Genomic DNA, 22,819 nt, shown 5'->3' with positions numbered 1-22,819 from the left:
GCAAGCACTTAGTTATTTTCATTGGCAAACACCAATCAACCAGTCGCCAATACTTCTCTGATGACAGGCCATATTCATCACTGCGGAGAATTATACAGTACAAAAAACAAACTCTCTGCCCTGGCCTATTCCAGTTAGAATCATGTACCCTCACCTTCATTATAATCTTAATTCGATTTTCTTTTCATCTCTAATGGACACATTTTGTGATAGGATGATCCATAGACATACTATCAACCTCGATCATCAGCCCACAGCGGTCGTGAAGTTCAGTAACAGTAACTCTTGTAGTTATGGAGGGAATAAATTCCCTTGTAAACGATGCTTAAAACATTGCAAAAGTATTATTTAATATGTAAGTTATGATTTTTGGGACATAATAATAATATATTAAACACTTATTAAAAATTATTTTGAACACTTTGGTTTTGATGAACATTTTTCAAACGGCGTCTCATTTTTTTGTTATAAGCGACATATTTACATTATTTTGCCGCCATTTGTCGGCTGGAAGTCGATGTTTTCAACATCATTGACAATTACGTAGTATTTTTTAGCGATCGGAAGAGTGCAATGCAATATCCATAATGTATATTAAGCAGGTGAATGAGTTTGGTCTTTCATTAATTGCAATTAAAGTTCCAATTTAGCGAAATAGTATGTGTGGGATGCTAATACTAAAGAGTTAAGGTCGGTGTGCATGACGCCGAGTTTTGCTAGGAGATGATACGTAGGTCAGCGTTTAACTATAAACATTAGAAGTGTGCATGCTTCCAGACAATTATTTACAGAAACTGTCTTTCATTACAGTTAGTTGCAGCTGTGTTTAATGTAAAATAACTCACCAAACGAGCATCGATAGAAAACATGGCTTCAAGATGTGGAGTGTGCGATTTAGTAAAAAAAAAAAAGAGAATTAAAATAATTTATCAGCCAGTATTTTGATGCAAAGGTATTCGAGCGTGGCATTTTGGCCATGCACAAACTTATTTTTTGACAGTATATTAAAAACGTTTTGAAATGTTTCAGTGAGTTTTAGCGAAACTAGCAACGTGTTGAATGATAAAGTTAGAGGCACCGCTTTTTATGTTCAACATCGCATCACTGTAGGTAAAAGAGAATAGCATAAATAAAAAAGGAATTCATTTTTCAACTTCTACATTTTAACTCTGTTTTCAGGTGATAATTCAAGGCTTCCGGAGTTATCGAGATCAAACAGTTGTTGAGCCTTTCAGTCCAAAGCATAATGTCATTGGTAAGTTTTCTTTGGTCTTCATATAAATTGTGTATCATTATTATTAATTATTCCTAATTTCCATTTCAGGTACTAAATTTTTTCAGTCTTTACATTGAAATGTAGCATTATAACAACAAATTACAGGTTCTGAACTGTCGAAGGTACTTGTCTAGTTTTTATAGACCTGATATTTGATAGTGATACACGTTTTAAAAATGTTTAAGAGGTCTGTAACTTTGGTTTCAGGAAAGGTTTTTTTTAATTTCCTGTAATAACTAATCAGTTGAATATTTAGGCAGTTGTAAAGTTTTTTTTTCCACACCCTTCCTTTTGCAACATCATGTTCTTGTTATTTGGTTCCTCCTTGTATTTTCTGTATTTGATTTCATTCTTCGTTTAGTAGAGTTATTATTTTATAGTTCATTTGCTGTTTATTTGTTTTCCTGTCCCTCGTATGCTATCCATGTTTCGTTCTTGTTCTTAAGCGCTAAGAGCATGCTCCTTAGGAGTGTGAGCATGTGCTTTACAAATTTTGCATTTATTTTTATTGTTTCAAGTCGGATAACCATAAGCAGTCATAATTTTTATTTAAGTTGAACCAGTACACATGCCATCATGATTAGACTGATATATGTTTAAATTCATGTTTACAGTCGGAAGAAATGGTTCAGGAAAGAGTAACTTTTTTTATGGTGAGTATATATATATATGTGTGAGTGTTGTTTCATAGTTAATGTTAATGATGCTTGTTAAATTTAATTAAAACTTGCTTTTAATCCATTTCTTTTTTCACTCTCTATTTTAAACTTAATGTTAAGCAGGGGTTTCCCATTCAAAACTTTTCTAAAGGGCTTTAAGTGGGAAAAATGATCATCCTGCTGCCTGGTTAAGACAATGTATTAAACTATTTTGGGGATTTCTTAAACCTTTAGTTAAAATTGTTTAGGGTTTATGCCATCCATCCCTCATTTTTCCCAAGTAAAAGCATTAGGGGTCATTGATTATAGCAGGGAAAAGACAGCACTGTACATTTGTTAATATTATCATGACTTTACCCCCTGATATAATGTTTTTGTACATTTAAAAGTATGTTACTGATGTTTGATAACAAGTTTTGAGGAAATATCATTTTTAGTTTATTTTATATGTCTTATATGATGAGATCACTGACCCAAACTCTTAAAGTTTTCAGACCCCTTACACTAAATTGTGTATAGTTTTAGACCTGTTGACAAATTTTCCTTGCATTATAAGTATTTTTATAGGTGATTTATACATATTTCTACACAGTGGGAAACTCTGTTTAACTATTCTGGATTAGTTTCACTGTAGTACTGTAGATTTAATGTTTAGTATATTAATTTAAAAAAGATTCTGCTTTATATGTTAAAATTTACTTCTATTCCTATTCAAGGACAGTTGGTGTTAGTGGTCTGCCAAGGAAATTCTTTGCTTTGTGTTATTTCTGAGAAGCAAAATTATCAACATTTATTTTGCAGCCATCCAGTTTGTCTTGTCGGATGAGTTTAGTCATATGCGTCCAGAACAACGGCAGGCATTGCTGCATGAAGGAACGGGACCTCGAGTTATAACTGCATTTGTGGAAGTAATTTTTGACAACTCTGATAATCGAATTCCGGTAAGAACTCAATTTGGTAAATTTTTTTTAGTCTGGGGAAGATTTTTTTTTTAATATGTGGATTTTCCAATCCATCAAATGCATTAGATCAGTGATGCCCAACCTTTTTCGGCCTGCGGGCCATATCCATTTCGGACAGCCGTGTCGCGGGCCATAACCATTTCGGACAGCCGTGTCGCGGGCCACTTCACCGCAAAAATACAAAAAAGAAAAAAAAATAGAGCAGATACCATTTTTATTAGAAGCAAGTTGTACTTACCATTAATTATGTAGTAATTAGTGGGATATTTGAAGTTGTTTTCCCGAAACCAACTTCTGAATGTCCGGCTGCATCGTAGAGACACCAAGTCGGAGCACTGAATCGAAATCGAGACGCCCCTACTTGGGGATAAATACTTCTTCTTCCCTTTTTTTTTTTTTCGTTTTTTTAAGGTCTTCTTTTATTACTAACATGCCGATTTCCTGCACAGTGGGCAGAAGTTTCGCGGGCCGGATATGGCCCGCGGGCCGTAGGTTGTGCATCCCTGCATTAGATGATATAATCTTTAGATTACATTTTTCAGACATTTATAAATGACAGAATTTAAGCATTTTGGTTTTTGAGTATAATTAGCAATAGCAGTAAATTTGCATAGAATTTGTAGAAGATTTAACAATCAGTGACATCTTTTTTCTTTCACAGATAGAAAAAGATGAAGTTGTATTACGACGTGTTATTGGCTCCAAGAAAGATCAATATTTTCTGGATAAAAAGATGGTCACGTAAGTATCTTTGCCTCACCACCTAATGAAACAGTATAAAGCTCAGTTCATTTTTAATACAGAAGAAAGACTAGTGAAAGATAATATTGGTCAGTTTAAAGATGGGGATTATAATATTGCAAAATGTGTCTTTTTTATTTTTATTTTTTTCTGATATATTGGAGAGTTGCAATAATATTTGTGCTGTGTAATGTTTTCATGATTAAAGGATCATTATTTAGGGGGCTGTACCATATCTTTCTAGATGTGATTTGTCCTTAGTTGCATCTTTGCACTTAATGTGCATATTGTTTCCATCAACAGAAAAACAGATGTAATGAATCTGTTAGAGAGTGCTGGGTTTTCCCGAAGTAACCCATACTACATTGTCAAGCAGGGAAAGGTACAAAGTATTTTATTGTAAGAATATTTCTGTCACAGTCACTAGTCTAAAAGCATTTTCCTTTGCTTTAATAATTTGTTTTCTTGTTTAATAGATTTTTTTATGGATCTGTTTGATTTCATTAAGCTGAAACAATTTTCTCTTCTTCAGATTAACCAGATGGCCACAGCGCCAGATTCTCAACGACTCAAACTTTTACGAGAAGTAGCTGGCACAAAGGTTTATGACGAACGCAAAGAGGAAAGTAAAGGCATTCTTCGTGAAACAGGTATACAGATAATTAATCCTTCTTAACTGTATGCAGTTTTGTTATGCAGCTGTAGATTAAGGAGTTTAAAGCCAATCATTCAGGAAGTGGCTAATTTTTAAAAAGTATCAACTTTTTTGGAGAATATTTTTCATTAGGATAACCATTCTTGAGATCAGTACTAACTTGAACAAAATGCTAGAGGTTGAACTTGTCATACCAATAAGATATCTGCAGCTACCTTGTTCTTTTATACACCTCATTTAACCCTCAAGAGAATGATGCCTAAGAAGAGACTTAACATTGACAGATATAGAGTAATAAATAGTTGTACTTTAATGTTTTACGTCCTTTTCTTTTCTCTGAAATTTCTTTAAATATTTAACAAAATATAGAGTGTTCCTAGATGCAGAATTTAATTATATCATGACTATTTTTTCTCCCAACAACAGAGGGTAAAAGAGAAAAAATCAATGATCTTTTAAAGTACATCGAAGAACGTCTCAACACACTAGAGTCCGAAAAAGAGGAGCTGAAAGAATACCAGAAATGGGACAAAATGCGGAGGTATTATAATTCTTATTTTTAGTAATTTTTTTTTTAAGGCTTTAAGGCCAAACAAAAAAATCATCCTGCTGCCTGGTTTAGTTTATAAGACAGTTGTCCCTTTCATAAACTGATTGCTGTTTTCAAATCTGGATTTTTTTTATATTATTAGATGTCATTTCTTTTGTTTGCTGGTTTTATCTTTTTTGGTGGTCTTTTTTTTTTTTCAGGTCTTTGGAGTACACAATTCATGATCATGAACTTAAAGACACTCGCAGAAAACTGGATGAGGTAAGACAAAATGCAATTTTGCTGGTAAAGATATATTTAGAAGGTAGCTGCGGATAGAGTTATATCTTTGGGTTGTAGTTAAATTTTTATTTTGTCTGTTAAATGTGTTCATGTTTCAGTTACAAGAAAAGAGAGAAAACAGCGGAGCCCAAGCACAGCAACTACGTGACCAACAGCAGCAAGCTAATGACAAGGTCAAGGTAAGTGCAAGAGCAACACAATATTTTTCCTTGAATCATGAAGGATTCAGATTTATCAATTTCGTAATCAAAGTAAATGTGAGGTCTCTCAGTAAGTGGTGAATTTTAAACTGAATAACACAAAAAAGCTATTATTAGTTCAGTAACATTGTTTTTGTCATTAAATGCCTTAGAACACTGTTAAAAGATATGTAGTATCACTAGTGTTTAGAAATAACGTTTATGAATGTCATCTTGGGGGGCACATTGATGTCAAAGATTGAAAACTCAATTTGCATTCATATGCAAAAAAAGCATTTTGAAACATAAATGAGGTACTGGATGGAAAATGCTGACAGTTAAAATACTTTATGATTAGGCACTTAATAAGGAGCTAAAAGAAGCAAAGCAACGGATGCAAAGTCTGCTAGAAGAAAGGGATGCTTTGGGCTTAGAGAACCAAGAATTGATGAAGAAAAAAGCCAAGCTAGAACTGGACATCAAGGATATTCAGGATGAAATGGAGGGCAACACTAATCTCAGGGTATGTTAGACTTTTTCTGCATTTTACCTGATTTGATTGTCACTTTATTTGTTATATCTAAAGTATTGATCAATTGTTATTTTTGTGCATATTTTTATCGATGGGTTTCTATTTTATAGAAAAAGGCAGAAAGTGAGCTTCAGAAGGTTACAGATCGCATACAGCAGACTCAAGAACAGTTGGAGGCTGTCACCCTGAAGTATGAGCAGAAGAAAGAACAGGAAGAAGATCTTTCTGCTGCGTGAGTTTTGCTCAGCTTCTGGTTTTTTGTTCTTGTTTTGTTTTTGGTTTTTATGTTAGTAATGACAGCATGTGTTAAGTTTCTGGCATGAGCAACATAGCATGGTACTTCTTTGCTGTGTCACAGGTGGTTTTTTTTTTTTTAATGATAGGATCAGTTGCAAGAATTCATCAGTCATAATGCATGAAATGGTGAACCCAGTAGTTTCGAAAATGACAGTTAAAGAGTGTAAAAGCTATAAAAGAGTGGTTTTTTTTTTGAAATTGTGTATTGAAGCAAAGCAGAATTTAGGAATTAACAACTGCAGCATCCTTTGATGTCTAAATGCAGTCTACAGGCAGCAGAACAGAAACGTAAAGACCTCTACGCCAAACAAGGACGAGGAAGTCATTTCACTTCTCGAGAAGATCGGGATGCCTGGATCAAAAAAGAGTTACGATCCCTGAATAAGGCCATCAAAGACAAAGAAGATCAGGTAGGGTGCATACAGGATACGATACAATTGAATGGGCACATCGTTTATTGTACTTGGATTCTTGATAATCATCTTTCATAGTCTTTTGTCTTGCTTTGTGAACAATATGAAAGATTGTTTCATTGATATACTTGTGTGGTGTTGTAGATACGCCGCCTGCAAGAAGATACAGGCCAAGATGAGAACAAGGTTACTCAATTAAGAGAAACCATTGAGGTAAAAAAAAAAAAATTGTTATGTCTTAGTGAATATTTCTCCGTGAGATTCAGTTCTTGGTATATGAACAAACTCTTTTTTTGTGTGTATACCATGCAGGTGTATAAGCTTGACATTGTTTTGTAAAGTGTATGAAGATACTTACATCTCTATTTTTCCATGCTTCACAGAGAACTACAGAAAATCTTGAAAAGCACAAAGAGCTTATAGAACAGAACAATAAGGTTCTGGATGAATTCAGGGTCCAGAAGGATGCTCTTCAAAATGAGCGCAAGTGAGTTAAGGGATCTGACAAAGGCTCACATATAAACATATTCATTTGCATGCACACACACGCTCACACAGGTTTATATTCTTGGTGACTGATTGTAGACATAGAGCCACCTTAAGAACCACCATTATTGCAGTACAATTATGTATTTTGTTATTAAAGACATCTCTATGTGTTTTTAATCTTCCTTATTTTTTAATAATAAAAGGAATAGTAAATGATGTAGCATTTTATTTTGGATAGTTTATATTTTTTGAGAAAAATGTATCAGTTACATTTATGCAAAGGCATTAACCATAACAATATTGTCTTGTTTACTTTTGTTGGTGTAGAGATGTTCATGTGTATTTTATTTTATTTCAGCATGTTATGGCGAACAGAAAATGCTTTGCAACAACAACTAAATGCAGTGCGTGAAGAGCTGAGCAAGAAAGAGCAAGGTCTCCGGTCCCTGACGGGCAAGGTACATTACTGATTGTTGTGCTATAACAGCCTATCCTCGTGCTAATAAAAGTTATTTGGTGAAATTTTATGCATGCCATTTTGTTCACATGATAAGATTCATACGTTGGTAGCTGAAAGTTGTATTCCAGCGTGTTTAGTAAGGCAATACTCTTTTTGTGCTTAATCACTTTTGAGATTCTTTATTGAGGTGTCAATCTGTGTTACTACTTCATTCATATGTAGTTTTTTAAGTTGATTACTGTAATATTTAATGATTTTATTCCTCATTCTGTCAGGCCTTGTTGAATGGTATTGACAGCGTCAACAAAGTACTACAGAACTTTCGTGACCAGAACAAATTTCCAGATGTGGTAGCAGGATATCATGGCATCTTAATTGAAGTGTTTGACTGCGAGAAGACATTTTTCACATGTGTTGAAGTCACTGCTGGTACAAGGTATGTTTCCTCTGGTTGTTTTAAGGCATCTTAAACAAAGTCTCATGAAAAGCAGTTATAAATAGTAGATTTTCAAAACTAAATTTCCATACCTAGCTTTGATAACTTGTTCCAAGAAAAGGTATTTTTTTCAAATAATTCTAATACAAAGAAAAGCTTTTTTTTTTTTAAATAAAGCTTAGTGGTTTGGGGTTTTTTAATATTCAGATCTCTTATGCTTTATGCAATGAAAAAAAATAGCTGAAAATGTCTCAAATTCTTCGTGATGATAAGTATGTCCTGTCAGGAGAATTTTTTTTCAACTTTCATCAGGCCACCTATTTTGTATACCTGCATGGATGACCAACAGATTGAGGCTACACTTAGTCATTTCAGCTGTGCTACTTCTGAACATTGCTGTGTGCAAATGAATGTAGCTTCTATGTAAGCTTGAACCATGAATGTATGAGAGGCAATGAGGTGCAGTGGATATGAATATGCTGTATTCTCATTGACATGCCTGAGTTTGAGGTGGCTGTTTGTAATTAAGTATATTGCACATAAAGATTTACGCTATGGTCTTTTTATCCTATATCTATAAACTAAATAGGGTGGAACAGTGCACTCACGCAGAGCAGATGAAAAAGAAGGGGAGGCAAGGGCTACAGCCACATGATGCACTTGCTCACTTCACTGTCCTTGTCTATTTTTCTGTCCCTGTCTCTGGCTCTCAAATGATGTCCAAATTTGGACTGTGATGCAAGTGCGTGACAGTTTGCACAGTAGATTTTGTTCATTTAGACTCATGTCAGAATGGGAAAAATAAGCATGGTTTGGAATGCCATATAACAATGGAAAGGGAGATGAAAGAAAAGGGCTGGACGTGGGGTCACTTGGAGCAGGTTTCAGCCGATCAACATCAGTGGCATAGAATGCCATATGCCACCCAAACATTGCTTACAACTTTATTCTTGACTAAAAAGAATATTTCTTTCAAGTTTGTTGAAGGCCAGACTAATGGTGTGTTGTAATTATCTTTATTATATAATTACATAATAATCAATTACCACCTCAGATACCACCAGGCTGTGCTTTATTTATAAGGTTTATTTTAATTCAGCATCAGAGATTTTGTTGCATGAATGCAAAATATTTGTTATGTTGTACACCTTGGGTTTGTCTATGATCAAAGAACTGTAAATATGAAATCTGTATTTTATACCACTTATGTTAAATGTTGTCAGGCTGTTTCACCATATCGTGGATACAGACAAGACAGGTACACAAATCTTGAAGGAGATGAACCGTCTTGGATTGGCAGGAGAAGTGACGTTTATGCCACTGAACCGTCTAGACAACCGTGATACACATTACCCAGACACCAGTGTAAGTTGAGAGTTTTTACCTCATCTAAGAGATTATATACTTCTTTTGAAATGGATTATTTTAAATAGTATATATCATGACAGAATGACGAGTAGTTGAAAAGTTTAGAATTGTTTTTATTTGATATTTACAGGATGCAATCCCCATGATCAGTAAGCTAAAGTTCGATGAGCTTTTTGCACCAGCCATGAAACACGTTTTTGGCAAAACACTTATTGCCCGCAACATGGAGGTTGCTACACAGATTGCTCGCACACAGAACTTGGACTGCATCACTTTAGATGGTAAGTTGATTGGAACCCATTAAAGTCAGAAGTGGCTTCCCATAATAAAAAAAAATTGGAATTCCATGGTTGAATTTGAGACATCAACAGGTCTTGATACTTTGATTGTAATGCCTTTGGTTCAGATACATTTTTGTTGAAAGAAGTGTTTTGATATAAATTCATATTTCTGAGTGACGATAAATTTTAATAAAATTTCATTTTCTGAAAATAACACTGGTTGCATTGTGTTTATTTGAAAAGCTAAATCTTAAGATGGGCTAAAGCTACAGTAATATTCTGAAATTTCATAGTCTTGCTCAGACTTAATCTGCAATTATAAGCATTGGCTTGCTTCTCTAAGCATTACTTCAGTTGTAATTCATTTTTGAAATTTATTTGTTAATTCTTATACATTTTACTTAATGTTCAGTGTGATTCTACTTTTTTCCATTATGAAAGTTTTCTTTAAAAATGTTATTAAGAAAATATTCCTTTTGTATGCTTTTATCTTTTAAGATTAATAAGTCCAGTTGTATAGAGTGACTGTGACTATTAACATACATTTCTTTAATGAGGATGTCCAAGATACACAGCACTCTGAAAATTATTATCTTATGTAAAAAGTGAAAGATGTATTCTGTATCACATATAATTCTTAAGACATTAGAACGGATTACTGTGTTCCTTAACACTCATGTTACTAAAACAAATGATTAAGAATTGTGAATAACTTTTGCTTGCTACTGACAGGTGATCAGGTGAGCAGACGTGGGGCATTAACAGGTGGTTACTATGATACACGAAGGTCCCGACTTGACTTGCAGAAGTCGAAGCTGGAACTACAGAGGTCACTTCAAGCACACGAACAGGAGTATGAGACCCATCGTGCAAAGATGGAAGAGCTTGAGGCCCAAATTACTTCTCTTGTGTCAAAAATGCAGACCACAGAAACCAAAAATAGTAAACACAAGTGAGAATTTTTCCTTCATCAATGAGGGATATATTACTGTTGTGAACAGAGCTTTAAAATGTTGTCTTTGGAATCTGATTATTTACAATTCTAATAACTTTTTGTTGTTTGATAAAGGCTACAACAGCCTTAGTTTCAGTGTCCTGTGTAGTGGATAGTTTGACCTGGGATATTAGACTAAAGGGAATTGAGCTTTGAGGGCCTTTAAGTTGCATTCTCATCTTGATAAAAGACATTTATGTGTTTAGAAAACCAACAAAGTATATGAATCTATGTGTCCAGAGATAACTATGAGAAGATGCAAGCTGAGATTCGACTAGCTAAAGAGGAGCTTGTCTCATTGGAGAGAGCAAAACCCTCAAGGGTAAGAGATGCTTCATAAAGCACCCTTTACACTAATTTACTGAATAAGATTTATTTTAACTTCAGACACTAGAAAAAGGGGATTACATTTCTACATTGTTGAGCATTACACATCCTTAACAGTTTGTGCCGTTCTTGGTAAGTCCCTGAGGGGGAATCAACTAGCTCACTTAACCATACATCATTTCTTGTAGCTGTCATATAAAATGGTCATGGTGGCACAGCAGTCTAACTTCGCAGCAAAGATTGGGTGTTCTGGGTTCAGATCTGCAGATGCCCTGCATTGATATAACCTTATTTGCTGGCTTAGGACAAATGATCCCTGTCTTGCTATCGATCCTACAGTCATCAGTAAAGGCAGATCCTCACTGTTATGTATGTGGCAGGGCAAAAGTGTGAGCAGTCTTCAGGCCAGCCTACAGGCCATGCAGGGTCAGGCACAAGCATTGAAAGAGGAGCTTGGCACTGACTTGCAGTCTCAGCTAACCATGGATGATCAGCGAGAGGTTGATCGCCTCACTGACCAGATTACACAGCTGACTCAGCAGAACAGGGCCACGTGGCAAGAGCGTATTCGGGTGAGCTACCGTGTTTATGATGACCTTTGTATGCAGTTGTAGGGCATTATTGATTTCTTTCTGAAGATTTCATTTAACATTCAAAAATTAATTTATCTTGTCTGATGTTGGGAAGAGAGCTCTGCAAAAAGTTTGATTACTTTCCCCAGACATGGGATACAGATTTTCTGTGACTCATGTCGAGAGTGATTTCTTCTTAACCTTTACCAGATGGCCCAGCTATTAGGAGCTACAACTGTTCTTTACAGCTTGGCTGCTTGTGCATGTCAACTGTTCATTTGTTTTTATAAGATTAAAGAAAACATCAGCCACACAGCACACTGTAGGTGTGTTGGATGGTTAGCAAGTATGGGTTGGCAGAGCCCACATCTTGATAGTTATTCTCTGAATAGTGGGGTCATCTGGTAAAGTTAAAGAAGAAAATGAAATTTTCCTTGTAAATTATCTTTTTTCAAAATCAGGCAACGTTACTTGAATGCCTTCACACTCTTTTGTTTATCTGCATGGTTGGCTGGGGCAGGGGGAATAAAAAGTCTACTGAAGTCTCTTTTGCAGAGCTAAATGGTCTAGGATGAAAGTACATGGGCTCAAGGGAGCTTCTACCAACATAAGCTGCTAACCCCCACTGACAAGGGGCAATAATTTGTTTGGTGAAAAATAGGTGTCAGGGCTTCTGCTAAGGCTAAATTCTTTGGGGTCCCTGGGACCCCTTCTTCAGATTTTTCAGGGGTCCCTGTTCTTCGCCCAACTTTGGAGGGGACCCCATTGACGAAAATTGAAGGGGTCCTCCGAACTTTTAATGCGTACTGTACGCAATTTTTTGCGTAAGCAGAAGCCCTGGGTGTAGTCTCTTAATAGATTGTCTGATAATATCAAAGAAAGATAATATACAAGGACAATTTATTGTTTTGAATCTCTATGTACTATTCAGATAAATTATAGTTATCTGGGCACCATGTTTTACCATAACAGCTTGAAGGAGAAAAGAACAAACTAGAAAACTTGTTGAACAACAACTTGACCAAGAAACGTGAGCGATTATTAGCCGACATGCAAGAAGCATCACTGGAAGAGCGAAATCGAAGACTAAATGCTCACAATGAAGAGCTACGGATCGCTGATAAACGGCTTTCAGAAATACGGACTCAGAACAAAGGTGATAAGTCATTATTCATAATGTGATATTTTTCTACACATGTAATTATGTCTCCATTGATTGGATCAGATCTAGGAGCTGAAAAATTAAGCACATTTTTAATAATTCAATAGTTGATATGCTCCACACAAGCTATTTTGATTTCTTCTTGTTCACTTGGTTTGATCACAGAAAAGTAGGTTTTAGAACACTTATTTCTAACAATTTCCTTGTAGTAATGAGTTTGTTTAAAGGATTACTTTGTTTTAAGAAAAATGGTTTTCATTATTTGCAGAGCTGGATGCTTCTATAGAAAAGTTCAACAAGCAACAGAAAGAAATGCAAACAAATTTAGAGCACTGGAAGGTTAGCATTCTTATTCTTTTTTTTTCTTCTTCTTTCATGTAAGCAATGTTACACAAGTGACAGTGCTCAAATTTATTGTCTTTTGCCACAAGTACAGGGCCTCTATGTAATCAAAAATGCCTCAAAACACTTACACTCTATTATCTTTTTTATTCATATTTCTGATAACTGTTTATATGCATACATGTATGAACACTTTGCTTTTATTTTTATTTTAATAATGTGTATTTCATGATTATTCTTAAAACAAATTGTGGAAAAATTAAAATGTCTAGGGCCAAGAACGTGAAATCCAAGAGAAGATACAAGAGGACGCCAAAGACTTAGAGAAAATGACAAATAAACAGAGTTTGCTTCTGAAGAAGGTCAGTTCATAGTCCAGACTGCTATCCAACTGCTTCGAATAACTAAAGTATATCATTTTTAATGGCATATTACAGAAAACAGGATGCTTATGAACATACATAGAGCACATGACTTCCCATTCCACCCAATTAACCTTAGTTTTTATATAAAGCTTTTTTTCCTTTCAGAAAGAGGATTGCATGCGTAAAATTCGTGAACTAGGATCTTTACCAAGTGATGCTTTTGAAAAGTATCAAGACTTCAGTCTTAAACAGGTCTGTGACACCACACCATTTACAAATATTTAAAGTATTTTCTTTAATTTTAGTCCAAAGTCCAGTTGGCTGCTCATTTTTATGCATGTGTAATCATAAATTAGAAACTTCAGCAAAATGTTTATGGACCAAACAAGTCATTTTTAAAAAAAGATGTTCTGTGTAGTTCATTGTTTTCTTAGTTTTAGCAAAAAAATAAATTATGAGCAAGATGTCCAAATGTAATATCAAGACAGGTAGAAATAGTTGAATATAAATATAAAATGTGCTTCTGTGTAAACAGCTGTTCAAGAAGTTGGAGCAGTGTAATGCGGAACTTAAGAAGTACAGTCATGTCAACAAAAAGGCCTTAGATCAGTTTGTTAACTTCTCCGACCAAAAAGAGAAGCTTATTAAGCGGAAGGAAGAGCTAGATCGGGCACATGAGGTGTGTATTTAATCTTAAGCATTTTATGTCTTAGTTAACAATAACATTTTTTTCCTATTGACTTTTACCTCATTACATCACTAAAACTTCTTCTTTAAAGAATTTTGGAGGACGGTCATTCATGTTGATATGCAAAATCAAAGAGGCAAAGATGCTGAAGTCAGTTTCAGATGATTCAGATTTTTGTATATGCTATAGTTAGTACCAGATAAAACATCCATACAGAGCCACTAATAGCTAAAATATGTAAGGGGATTTACCACAGAAATGTCTACAGATTTTCAACTTCTGTTTTATGATACCAAATTTGTCCCCTTTTGGCTTTTGGCTGGGCAAAGAAGAAATGGAAGCAGAAGAGTAGGTCAACTTGATGTTAGCAGCATCCTTCTTGAATGAAATCAAAGAGCTTTATGAACTAATTGTTGAATTTAAGCTACAACATACTTTAAACTCACTTGAAATGTTCGTGGTATGTTCCAGTCCATTGTTCATGACCTTATGGATGCTCTTGACCACAGAAAATATGAAGCGATTCAGCTGACCTTCAAGCAGGTTATAAGAATTTGTATTTTAATTGTTGTCATCATTGTTAGTGGATTGATGTTATTGTACATTGTTGTATGGTCCTATTGCAAATGAACAAGAGTGTGTGCCATCCTCTACTACTTCTACTTTCTGTGGTTTGGGGAACAGCTCTTTTTCTTAAACTATGTGAAATCTTGATGTTATCGACACATCATCTCTCAAATCACTCATCACTTCGTCTTAAAAGTAAATACTCATCAGTGAATGCTTTTAGCTGCTAATGTAAGTGTTAGGTGATGTGGATTGCGGTGTGTGTCAGAGATAAATGGCTTTCCTATGTTGTACTAGGTTTCTAAGTACTTCAGTGAAATCTTCAAGAAGTTAGTACCACAGGGTCATGCTGTTTTGGTCATGAAGAAAGGAGAGGCAGACCAGCAGGTGAGTTGAAGAAAAGTGCTGACAGAAGTTATTTTTGCATTGGGTCTCACCCACCAATGCCTGCACACACTGTCTGTTTGTTAGTGCACATTTCTCCAAATGTGCAGCTCAAATATTTGGTGATTCCTTTCATTTTCCCTTTCCCTACTTTTCCAAATATGGTGTATGTTAAGAAGTTTCTGGTTATGACCTTTTAGATTGTTTCTAACAGGGAGAGGAAGATGGTCAGTCATCAGTGCCCCTTGTGGAGCAGTTCACTGGTGTTGGCATCAAGGTAAGTATCCTACATCTATGATAAATATAGATGCATTGCTGCGTGCCGGTCTTTTTTGCCCACAAATTGCTACCACCTTTTACTGGTTTGCATGCCATGTAACTCACAAGTTTGGCATACAGTGGAACCTCGGTTAACGAACTTAATCCATTCTGGAAAGCTGTTCGTTATCCGAAATGTTCGTTATCCGAAACAATTTTTTCCATAAGAAATAAAGGAAATAGATTTAATTGGTTCCCAGCCCCTGTTGACTCGCTAATATTTCAAAGTTACAGGCTATATAGGTATTTGTTTTAATGAGAACAGTTATAATACAATATAAATGGAGTTAAATAAACATAAAAACATTAATGAAAGCATTTAAACATCAGAAAACTTTCCGTTTTGACGACGTGGTTGGAAGCAGGTGGGGAGGAAGGGGTGGAATTACTGCTTTGATTCCCCCTCCATGAGCACACGTGACATTATAAAATCGGGGTGACTTCCCTTTTCTGTAGCTTTGAGGTTAAAGGAAAAAACTTATCCAGTGTCTGCTCCTTCTGTCTTTTTTGTAAAACTCTTGGGTAATACAACATCACATATCCGACAGACGCATGCCACCTTCATACTTTGAAATCATTTCCTTTTTCAATTCATTTGTTGGCCGCTTACTTGTCATTACCTCACTACTATTAATTGCTCTTAATCTTCTTTGGAGCCATGATTGAGAATTATGTTATTAAAATAAAGCACAACAATCACTAAATAATAAGGATGCGCATAGATAAGGAACGACTGATCGTAACTGTGTCTCGAGCGCGAATGATGACATGCTGGTCGGTCACGTGGGGTTCACGTGGCTGTTCGTTATCCGAAATTTTGTTCGCTATCCGAGACAAACTTTTAACGAAATTTTTGTTCGTTAACCGAAATATTCACTATCCGAGGCGTTCGCTAACCGAGGTTCCACTGTATGTTGTTTCCCAGTCATTAGTTTTGGTCTTTTTATTCTCCAAACAGGTGTCTTTCACTGGCAACAAAGCTGAGATGCGAGACATGCAACAACTCTCTGGAGGACAGAAGTCCTTGGTGGCCTTGACCCTCATCTTTGCTATTCAGAAATGTGACCCAGCACCTTTCTACTTGTTTGATGAGATTGACCAGGCTCTTGATGCTCAGCACAGGAAGGCTGTGGCAGGTACAGAGAAGTAGAGAGAAAGTGTGTGTCTTTGTTTATGCATGTATGGGGGAATTTGGCCAAGTTCATAACTACCTTCTTGTTTCAAGAAGACAGTGAGCAATCAAGGCTTAAATACATTGAGAGAAGTCAGAATGTATGTGATGTCAAAATACTCTAGCAGTCAGAGTAAAGGACAGAGCTTAATATTTTGTGCTGTAGATAGAAATACGACAGATGCTGTGCTATTGTTGGAGACTTATTTAAGGTGAGATCCCTATACTGTAAAATATTGATTTTTTTGGTCCTGTGGTCGTTTTTGAGTTAACACCAGATTTGTGTACTTTGACATGTAATAAGAGAGATTTGTCCTGTGCACGACCAGTGGGTCATTCTTATTTCCACCTTGGAATTTGTTGTGGGTACTCTTCTTTCTCAACTCACATAATTTGAGTCCATGCCCTGGGTTTTGTTCTATTTTCTTATTTGGAAGACCTGCCTTTTAATCGCAGTGAGTTTGTGTATTCTTATATTCATTTGTCAGAATCAGGACCAATCTGGAATAGACAGCTTTGAATTGAGGTAGCTAGTTGGGATAACTCCACATAGTCATATCATCTGGTACTCAATGAAAGAAATTTTTGCCATAAAAAATGGTACTTTTGAGTACATGTACTTGTGACAAGTAGTTCATTTTGTGTTCATTTTATTTTCATCATAATTTGAGCTTTGTTCCTCCCTCTTTTGCTGCAGACATGATCCATGAGCTGTCTCAGGAAGCACAGTTTATTACTACCACGTTCAGGCCAGAACTATTGGAACATGCAGATAAATTCTATGGTGTCAAGTTCAGAAATAAAGTTAGTTCTTTCTTTCTCACATTTTTTCTTTTTCTTTCACTCCTTCTCCGACACCTTAAAACATTGAATAATTTGGATTTGACTAAATGAGCTTTGCATGATTACTAATGAACTGTCAACCAACAAAATTACACCAGTGACCATAATGAATTCTGCCTTGTTTACACGTTGAAGACAGGTCACTTTGAATAATATATTTTCCTTTTTTTTTTTTTGCAGGTTAGTCATGTAGAATGTGTGACCAAGGAGGAAGCAAAGGATTTTGTAGAAGATGATACAACACATACATGAGTGTAGACAGCATACTTTGAGCATTTCAACACCTCTTGCTCTCTAGACAGTTTTACAGTTGTAATATAGCTTTCTTTGGCCATGTTGGAGGACAACTGCTTCCCAGAGTTCAAGGTGTGTTGGTTTTGATACCATTCTTGCCAGATACAGCAAATTCTATTAAATGGAACTGCTGTTGATTTTGTCATCTTAGAATGTGTTTGTGTCTTCCTGACACTAGCAGCAACAATAAAATATTGACTGTTGTTTGCTGTCCTAATGCAAAAAAAACAAAACAAACAAAACGGGACAAGCAGTGGTAAGAAATGCAGAAATGTTCATCCTGTGGTGGTTTGGGCTGATGCATGTGGTCTAATGTTCATGACTAAGCTCTTCAAGTTTAACATCAGTTCAATATTGTTTACAGGGCGTCATTCAGAGTAGTGGATTGATGGTGAATGCAACTGTTTTAATTAAAATTAAAATTAATAGTTTTAAGTTTTTGCATATTTGACTCCTGTTCAATCCCTTTTCTTTTTTCTTTTTTTTTTTGTGTTTTTTTTTTTTTGTTTTGAATGGTGGACAGGGGTTGGCCCTTTGGATGACTGAGGAATGTTACAGTGTGGATGATCTTGTCCAGCTTGTCATCTGTGTCTGTCATGAGTGTGTATTCTCCAAACAGTTAAAAGGCAGCATCTAAGGGCATGGAAATTTAAAGAATGTTTCTTGTTATATGGGAAGATGATAATGCAAACCAGTTTGTGTGCAGCTGAAGTGCATTTGAAACATGTATTTATATGAAGATAGTCTCTCATTTTTTGAGAAAATGAATACATCACATCGTGTTACTATTTTTGAAAGTTTTCATTTTAAGGTTTCAATTTTTTTTTTTAATTTTGTGGGCGGCAACGCTTGAAAGGATATAACTACTTGATCACGTTATTTGTATGATTGATTTGTTGGGTGTGTTGACAAATGATAAGCTTGTTTGGGAAGATTGGGCTTGTTCTAATACAGCATTCATTAATTTATGCTGGTTTGTTGCAAGCAGTTAGTGTGTATCTTTGTAAATAACTTCATGTGGAAAGCTATTTGTTATGGCTTTGATTGGCTGGCTGTGGGTATGAACTAGTATATGTGTGGCACAAAAGAAGAATTTTTAACAAGGTGTTTTTCTCCAGCATAAGACTTTTTTATTGCAGAATTCAGAAAGGATACTTGAAATATTTAACAAGAACAATGAAAGATGTACATAAAGAGAAAGAATTTTTATCATTGAAATCTTTCACTATATATTCATAAGACTACATATATTCATAGACATTATTCTTAATGAGCTCATGCTTTTGCTAATTTCCTTTGGCAGTCTGTAGCGGAATTTGGTAAAAACTGAAAGATGCTAGAAGTCATAGGTGCTCCATAATGTACATTTATTCAAATTCCAATGTTTGTGATGGGAGTGGTAATTCCACAACTAGCAAACTTGAGAGCAGTGTTTAAGTATGGTGAAACTGTTGTGAGTTAATGGATTGGTTTGGCATGTATGATGCACTGTGTGTGCAGTATGTTTTCTTGCTTTGTGGCGTGTAGAAATAGCTGTTAAGTGCATGTTGCTCTTCGTTTCAAAGTGTAACTTTAATTTGACACATATGTTGCCGCATAGAAAGGATCTGTACATTTTTTTCCATGGATGTATATGCATTGTCTGTGCTTATTGAATGTACTGTCTCTCACTCACACATACATGCACATAGAGCATTAAAAATGTATTTAGACATAATAGTTGATACAGTTTATGTTACACACTAAACAGCCGTTCATCTGACAAATTTGTGGACTAGTTTCTCTGACTATTGTCATCATATCTTCAAGATCATTGCTTTTGTCTGTCAAGTCACTGTTTTATCTCTAGAAAAGCAATAATGTCATTCATTTGTGGATTCAGTAACAAAAGATTTCTATGAACCATGTCTCTTTTTGTGGCTACATTTTTCCAGAAGTGACAGACATTGCTTTCATATATAATGCCCAACTCAAATTTTTAAAAAGTATTTATACAAATACTTCATACTGTGATTGATGGTTTAATCATAGGCTGATATCTAGATCTGCATTGAGCAGGCACCTCTTCATCAAAACTTAAATGGAAGCTATGTGGAAATGTAAATAACACAACCCCTTTTTTGCCATTGTGCATCGGGTTTATTTTAGCCTTGCTGGTAGCATTTCCTTTCTTTGTTGAAATGTAAAACTGTCAATGGCTTGCTAGAATCTAAAAGTCTTGAGTGATTCCTGTACTCACATACTAATACACCACATATACACACACATGTATAAATGCATATATGTGGAAAATAAGTCTGTCAGAATGAATGCTGAGAAATGATTCAGTAAGAACGATTCATACTCAGAACTAACATTGGTTATATTCTGAGTGCATTGAATATTTTGTTTGATTTGAATTTAGGTTTGCTTTCTAGAAAAATTATTCATGCACAAGAAAAACTAATGTGTCCACAATCATGTTACATCCCTGTACTACTATTTTGTTTTTTTTCCAGTGTATTTTTGGATAGCCATGTCAGTTTTTGTCTTTGTTATCCTTCCAGCTCCCTCTCTTGTTCATTTACTTTTTATTTATTGTATGGGTTTTTTTTTTCTATCTCTCTCAATTATCAAACTTTAAAGATGAGTTTTAGTACTATGCTGATGCTTGAAAAATAGAATTCTTTTATAACATATTCTCACTTTTTAAAAAAAAGGAATTCATTGATGTGTGGTTGCCAAAGAAACAGACAAATTCATTGACCTGTGGTTGTCAAGCACAAAATCCCTGGGTTCTGTTTCATTTATGTTTCCTTCCCATACACACTAAAAGTAAACTAGTTTTACAAAGAGGTACTTTGTAAGGTGGGTATTTTTTGTGTTTTGTTTTTGTTATCCCAAGAGAAATTTTACAAATTTCCATGAAAGAATGTATAGTCATCTGCATCTGACAAGGTGATTTTTTTTTTTTTTTTTTTTTTGAAAAGTGATTGTTCAACATTGTGGATTCTAATCTAGTATAAAAAAAAATTATAGAAAATTAATCTTCATAGTGATAACCGCAAACAGTTCATTATGTAGACCTCACGCTTGTTTGCGTGGTGTATTTCATCTGCTTCTGATTCCTGGTGAAAGTAAGAGTTGATTGGACCTTTCAGCATGCTTTTCTATGCCACCAATACATATGTGTTCATATTTTAAGAACTTAGAGGTGCATGTGTGATGTGTACACCTGTATAGACACCGGATTTGTGCATAGATTAAGAAGATGCATCATTCATTGTTTACGGATTTGTTTTGGCAAAGATACTTGAAGATCTGCATCTATTTTAGTTTGCTGAATAGGTTTTAGTGGATAAAAGAGATCGTAGACGACACCAGATTTCGACACCATCTTATGAGATGGTTTCCTTGGTTTATTCTGATGCCTGGTAAGTTGCCCAGTTTGGTCAATTTTAAATTCATTTATACTTTCTTCTGAATTCTTGTTGTCTATAACTTCTTAAAGCACACCATCTTTGTTGTGTACAGTTTTGTATTTTCATTGCCATAACAGGTTCCTGTTCTATGTTTGTATTAACAGTTGATGTTTATCACAATAAAGAATATAGTGACGAAAATAGTCTAATGTTAGCCTTTCCTGCTTCTTGTTATTGTTTCACGTGCACATACAAATAGTCCAAAATTATTCTGTCAATTGAATATTACAATATTTTCTAGAATCACGTGAGCTAAATATACAGCCCAGACAAGTTCAGTATTTTGAATGTGTGTTGAGAGCTGACTATTTCGTGCATTTAAAAAAAACAACTAATCAGTATAGCAGTGTAAAAATGCATGAAGGACATTAGTTGAGGTTTTTTTTAAAAAAAAAAATATGCAGAAGTGGCTAACCCTAAATAAAGGCCAGCAATCCATTGAGGACGCTGACATTAGAAATACATAATGATCCCAGGAACTAGCATACAGGATTAGAAATTATTTTAAAAATCTGCATTCAGAATCACAAGATATGAACTTTGTATAAAGTATGGCAAAGATCTCTACCATAGCTAATGATTACAAGAAGGCTTTGGATAAAGCAGGACACGAGATGAACTATTACGGACATTCAAAGTAGATGATGACTTCGTCAACAGAAGTGTCAGCTTTCATACCAATATCAGGCTTTACAAGTCCCCATCACTGTCCGGCTGCGAGACGTGGACCTTGCTACCGGTATTGGAACGACGGATCCAGGCGTTCAAAATGAATTGCTTCGTATCTCTTGCAGGGAGCAAAAGACGACTTCGTCCGCTGCGCAGTCCCCAACTTGTTGGGTCCACAGGAGCCTCTGTTCGCTACCATCAAACGACAGAAGCTGATGTGGTTTGGTCATGTCCGACATGACACCTTGCCAAAGATGACCCTCCAAGGTTACATTGAAGGCGGTCGACTCCGTGGCAAGCAAAAGAAAAGTTGGGTGACTAACATGAAGAAGTGGAGAGAGGCTGTTCCCTGAGGGACCTTCTCACGCGGGCGCAAGACCGACGCCAAAGTTCACCTCTGCTGCTTCGCAATGTGTCTTTCCAACGACAGATACCTTCAGCACCAGTTCAGGGATGAGAAGAGGAAGACATGAACTCTGGAGAACACTACCTTGTTTAAAAGCTGAGTGAGAGTAGACTACAACGGTGCATACAATGTACATGAGTGTTCACATGCAACGTGAAGCAAGAACAGACGTGTGTAATGTAATGGTGTATGGGTGTTCAGTACTATACCAGACTTGGACTTTACTATAGAGTGTTGAGACCTGCGTCGTGATGTACAATATAGTACGACAGTGCAAGCTTATGTACATGAGTGTACTGTTACATTGTCAGCATGTGTGCCGACATAATACACGGGGACCATCCAGGTCTCTGTAGCCGTTGTAACCACAGAGAACAATTGCACGCATTTATGTACATCACAGAAGTGAGGTGGGTATAAAAGGCAACGACTTCTCCTCACAAACGCGGAGGTTTTTATGGCAAGCAGCACTTTGTGTCGAGGTCTGCGAGCGTGCCCTGCAAGGTGAGAGCTTTCACCTGTGCACCCCAGATGGCGTGGATCACGTCTTACTGCCAGTTGATGGAGAGCCCTGCCTCCTTGTAGTTGCTGCACTTGCCTGAACTTGTGTAAATGCACCTCGCTGCTCGTTTTATACCTCAAGAATTGTCGTTAAACCAGTTAAAACTGTTTTGGG

At 35.8% G+C, this 22,819-nt stretch overlaps 1 protein-coding gene across 1 annotated transcript; it reads left to right on the top strand.

Moving 5' to 3' along the window:
• Positions 1-477: 477 nt before the first annotated feature.
• LOC112563663 (structural maintenance of chromosomes protein 3-like) lies at positions 478-21,212 on the top strand. Its single transcript, XM_025237872.1, has 33 exons — positions 478-602; positions 1,180-1,255; positions 1,891-1,929; positions 2,737-2,876; positions 3,559-3,638; positions 3,942-4,020; positions 4,171-4,288; positions 4,720-4,834; positions 5,044-5,104; positions 5,224-5,304; positions 5,663-5,827; positions 5,947-6,068; positions 6,399-6,543; positions 6,691-6,759; positions 6,930-7,033; positions 7,394-7,493; positions 7,771-7,931; positions 9,155-9,296; positions 9,430-9,580; positions 10,313-10,532; positions 10,815-10,896; positions 11,282-11,473; positions 12,446-12,629; positions 12,904-12,974; positions 13,250-13,339; positions 13,508-13,594; positions 13,878-14,021; positions 14,502-14,573; positions 14,895-14,984; positions 15,196-15,258; positions 16,258-16,435; positions 17,168-17,274; positions 17,494-21,212. The coding sequence occupies exons 1-33, from the start codon at positions 588-590 to the stop codon at positions 17,563-17,565; spliced, it is 3,615 nt and encodes a 1,204-aa protein (XP_025093657.1). The 5' UTR covers positions 478-587; the 3' UTR covers positions 17,566-21,212.
• The last annotated feature ends 1,607 nt before the right edge of the window (positions 21,213-22,819 follow it).

The sequence above is a fragment of the Pomacea canaliculata genome, linkage group LG5 (genome assembly GCF_003073045.1).
Source record: "Pomacea canaliculata isolate SZHN2017 linkage group LG5, ASM307304v1, whole genome shotgun sequence".
Taxonomy (NCBI): Eukaryota; Metazoa; Mollusca; class Gastropoda; order Architaenioglossa; family Ampullariidae; genus Pomacea; species Pomacea canaliculata.
Note: the sequence above shows the minus strand (reverse complement) of the source record. Positions and strands in the feature narration are given on the sequence as shown.

Excerpts from the sequence above, each read along its gene's own strand:
- LOC112563663 (XM_025237872.1), top strand. Across the intron at positions 4,021-4,170 it reads ACATTGTCAAGCAGGGAAAG|ATTAACCAGATGGCCACAGC; the intron begins GTACAAAGTATT and ends TCTCTTCTTCAG. Across the intron at positions 12,630-12,903 it reads AATACGGACTCAGAACAAAG|AGCTGGATGCTTCTATAGAA; the intron begins GTGATAAGTCAT and ends CATTATTTGCAG.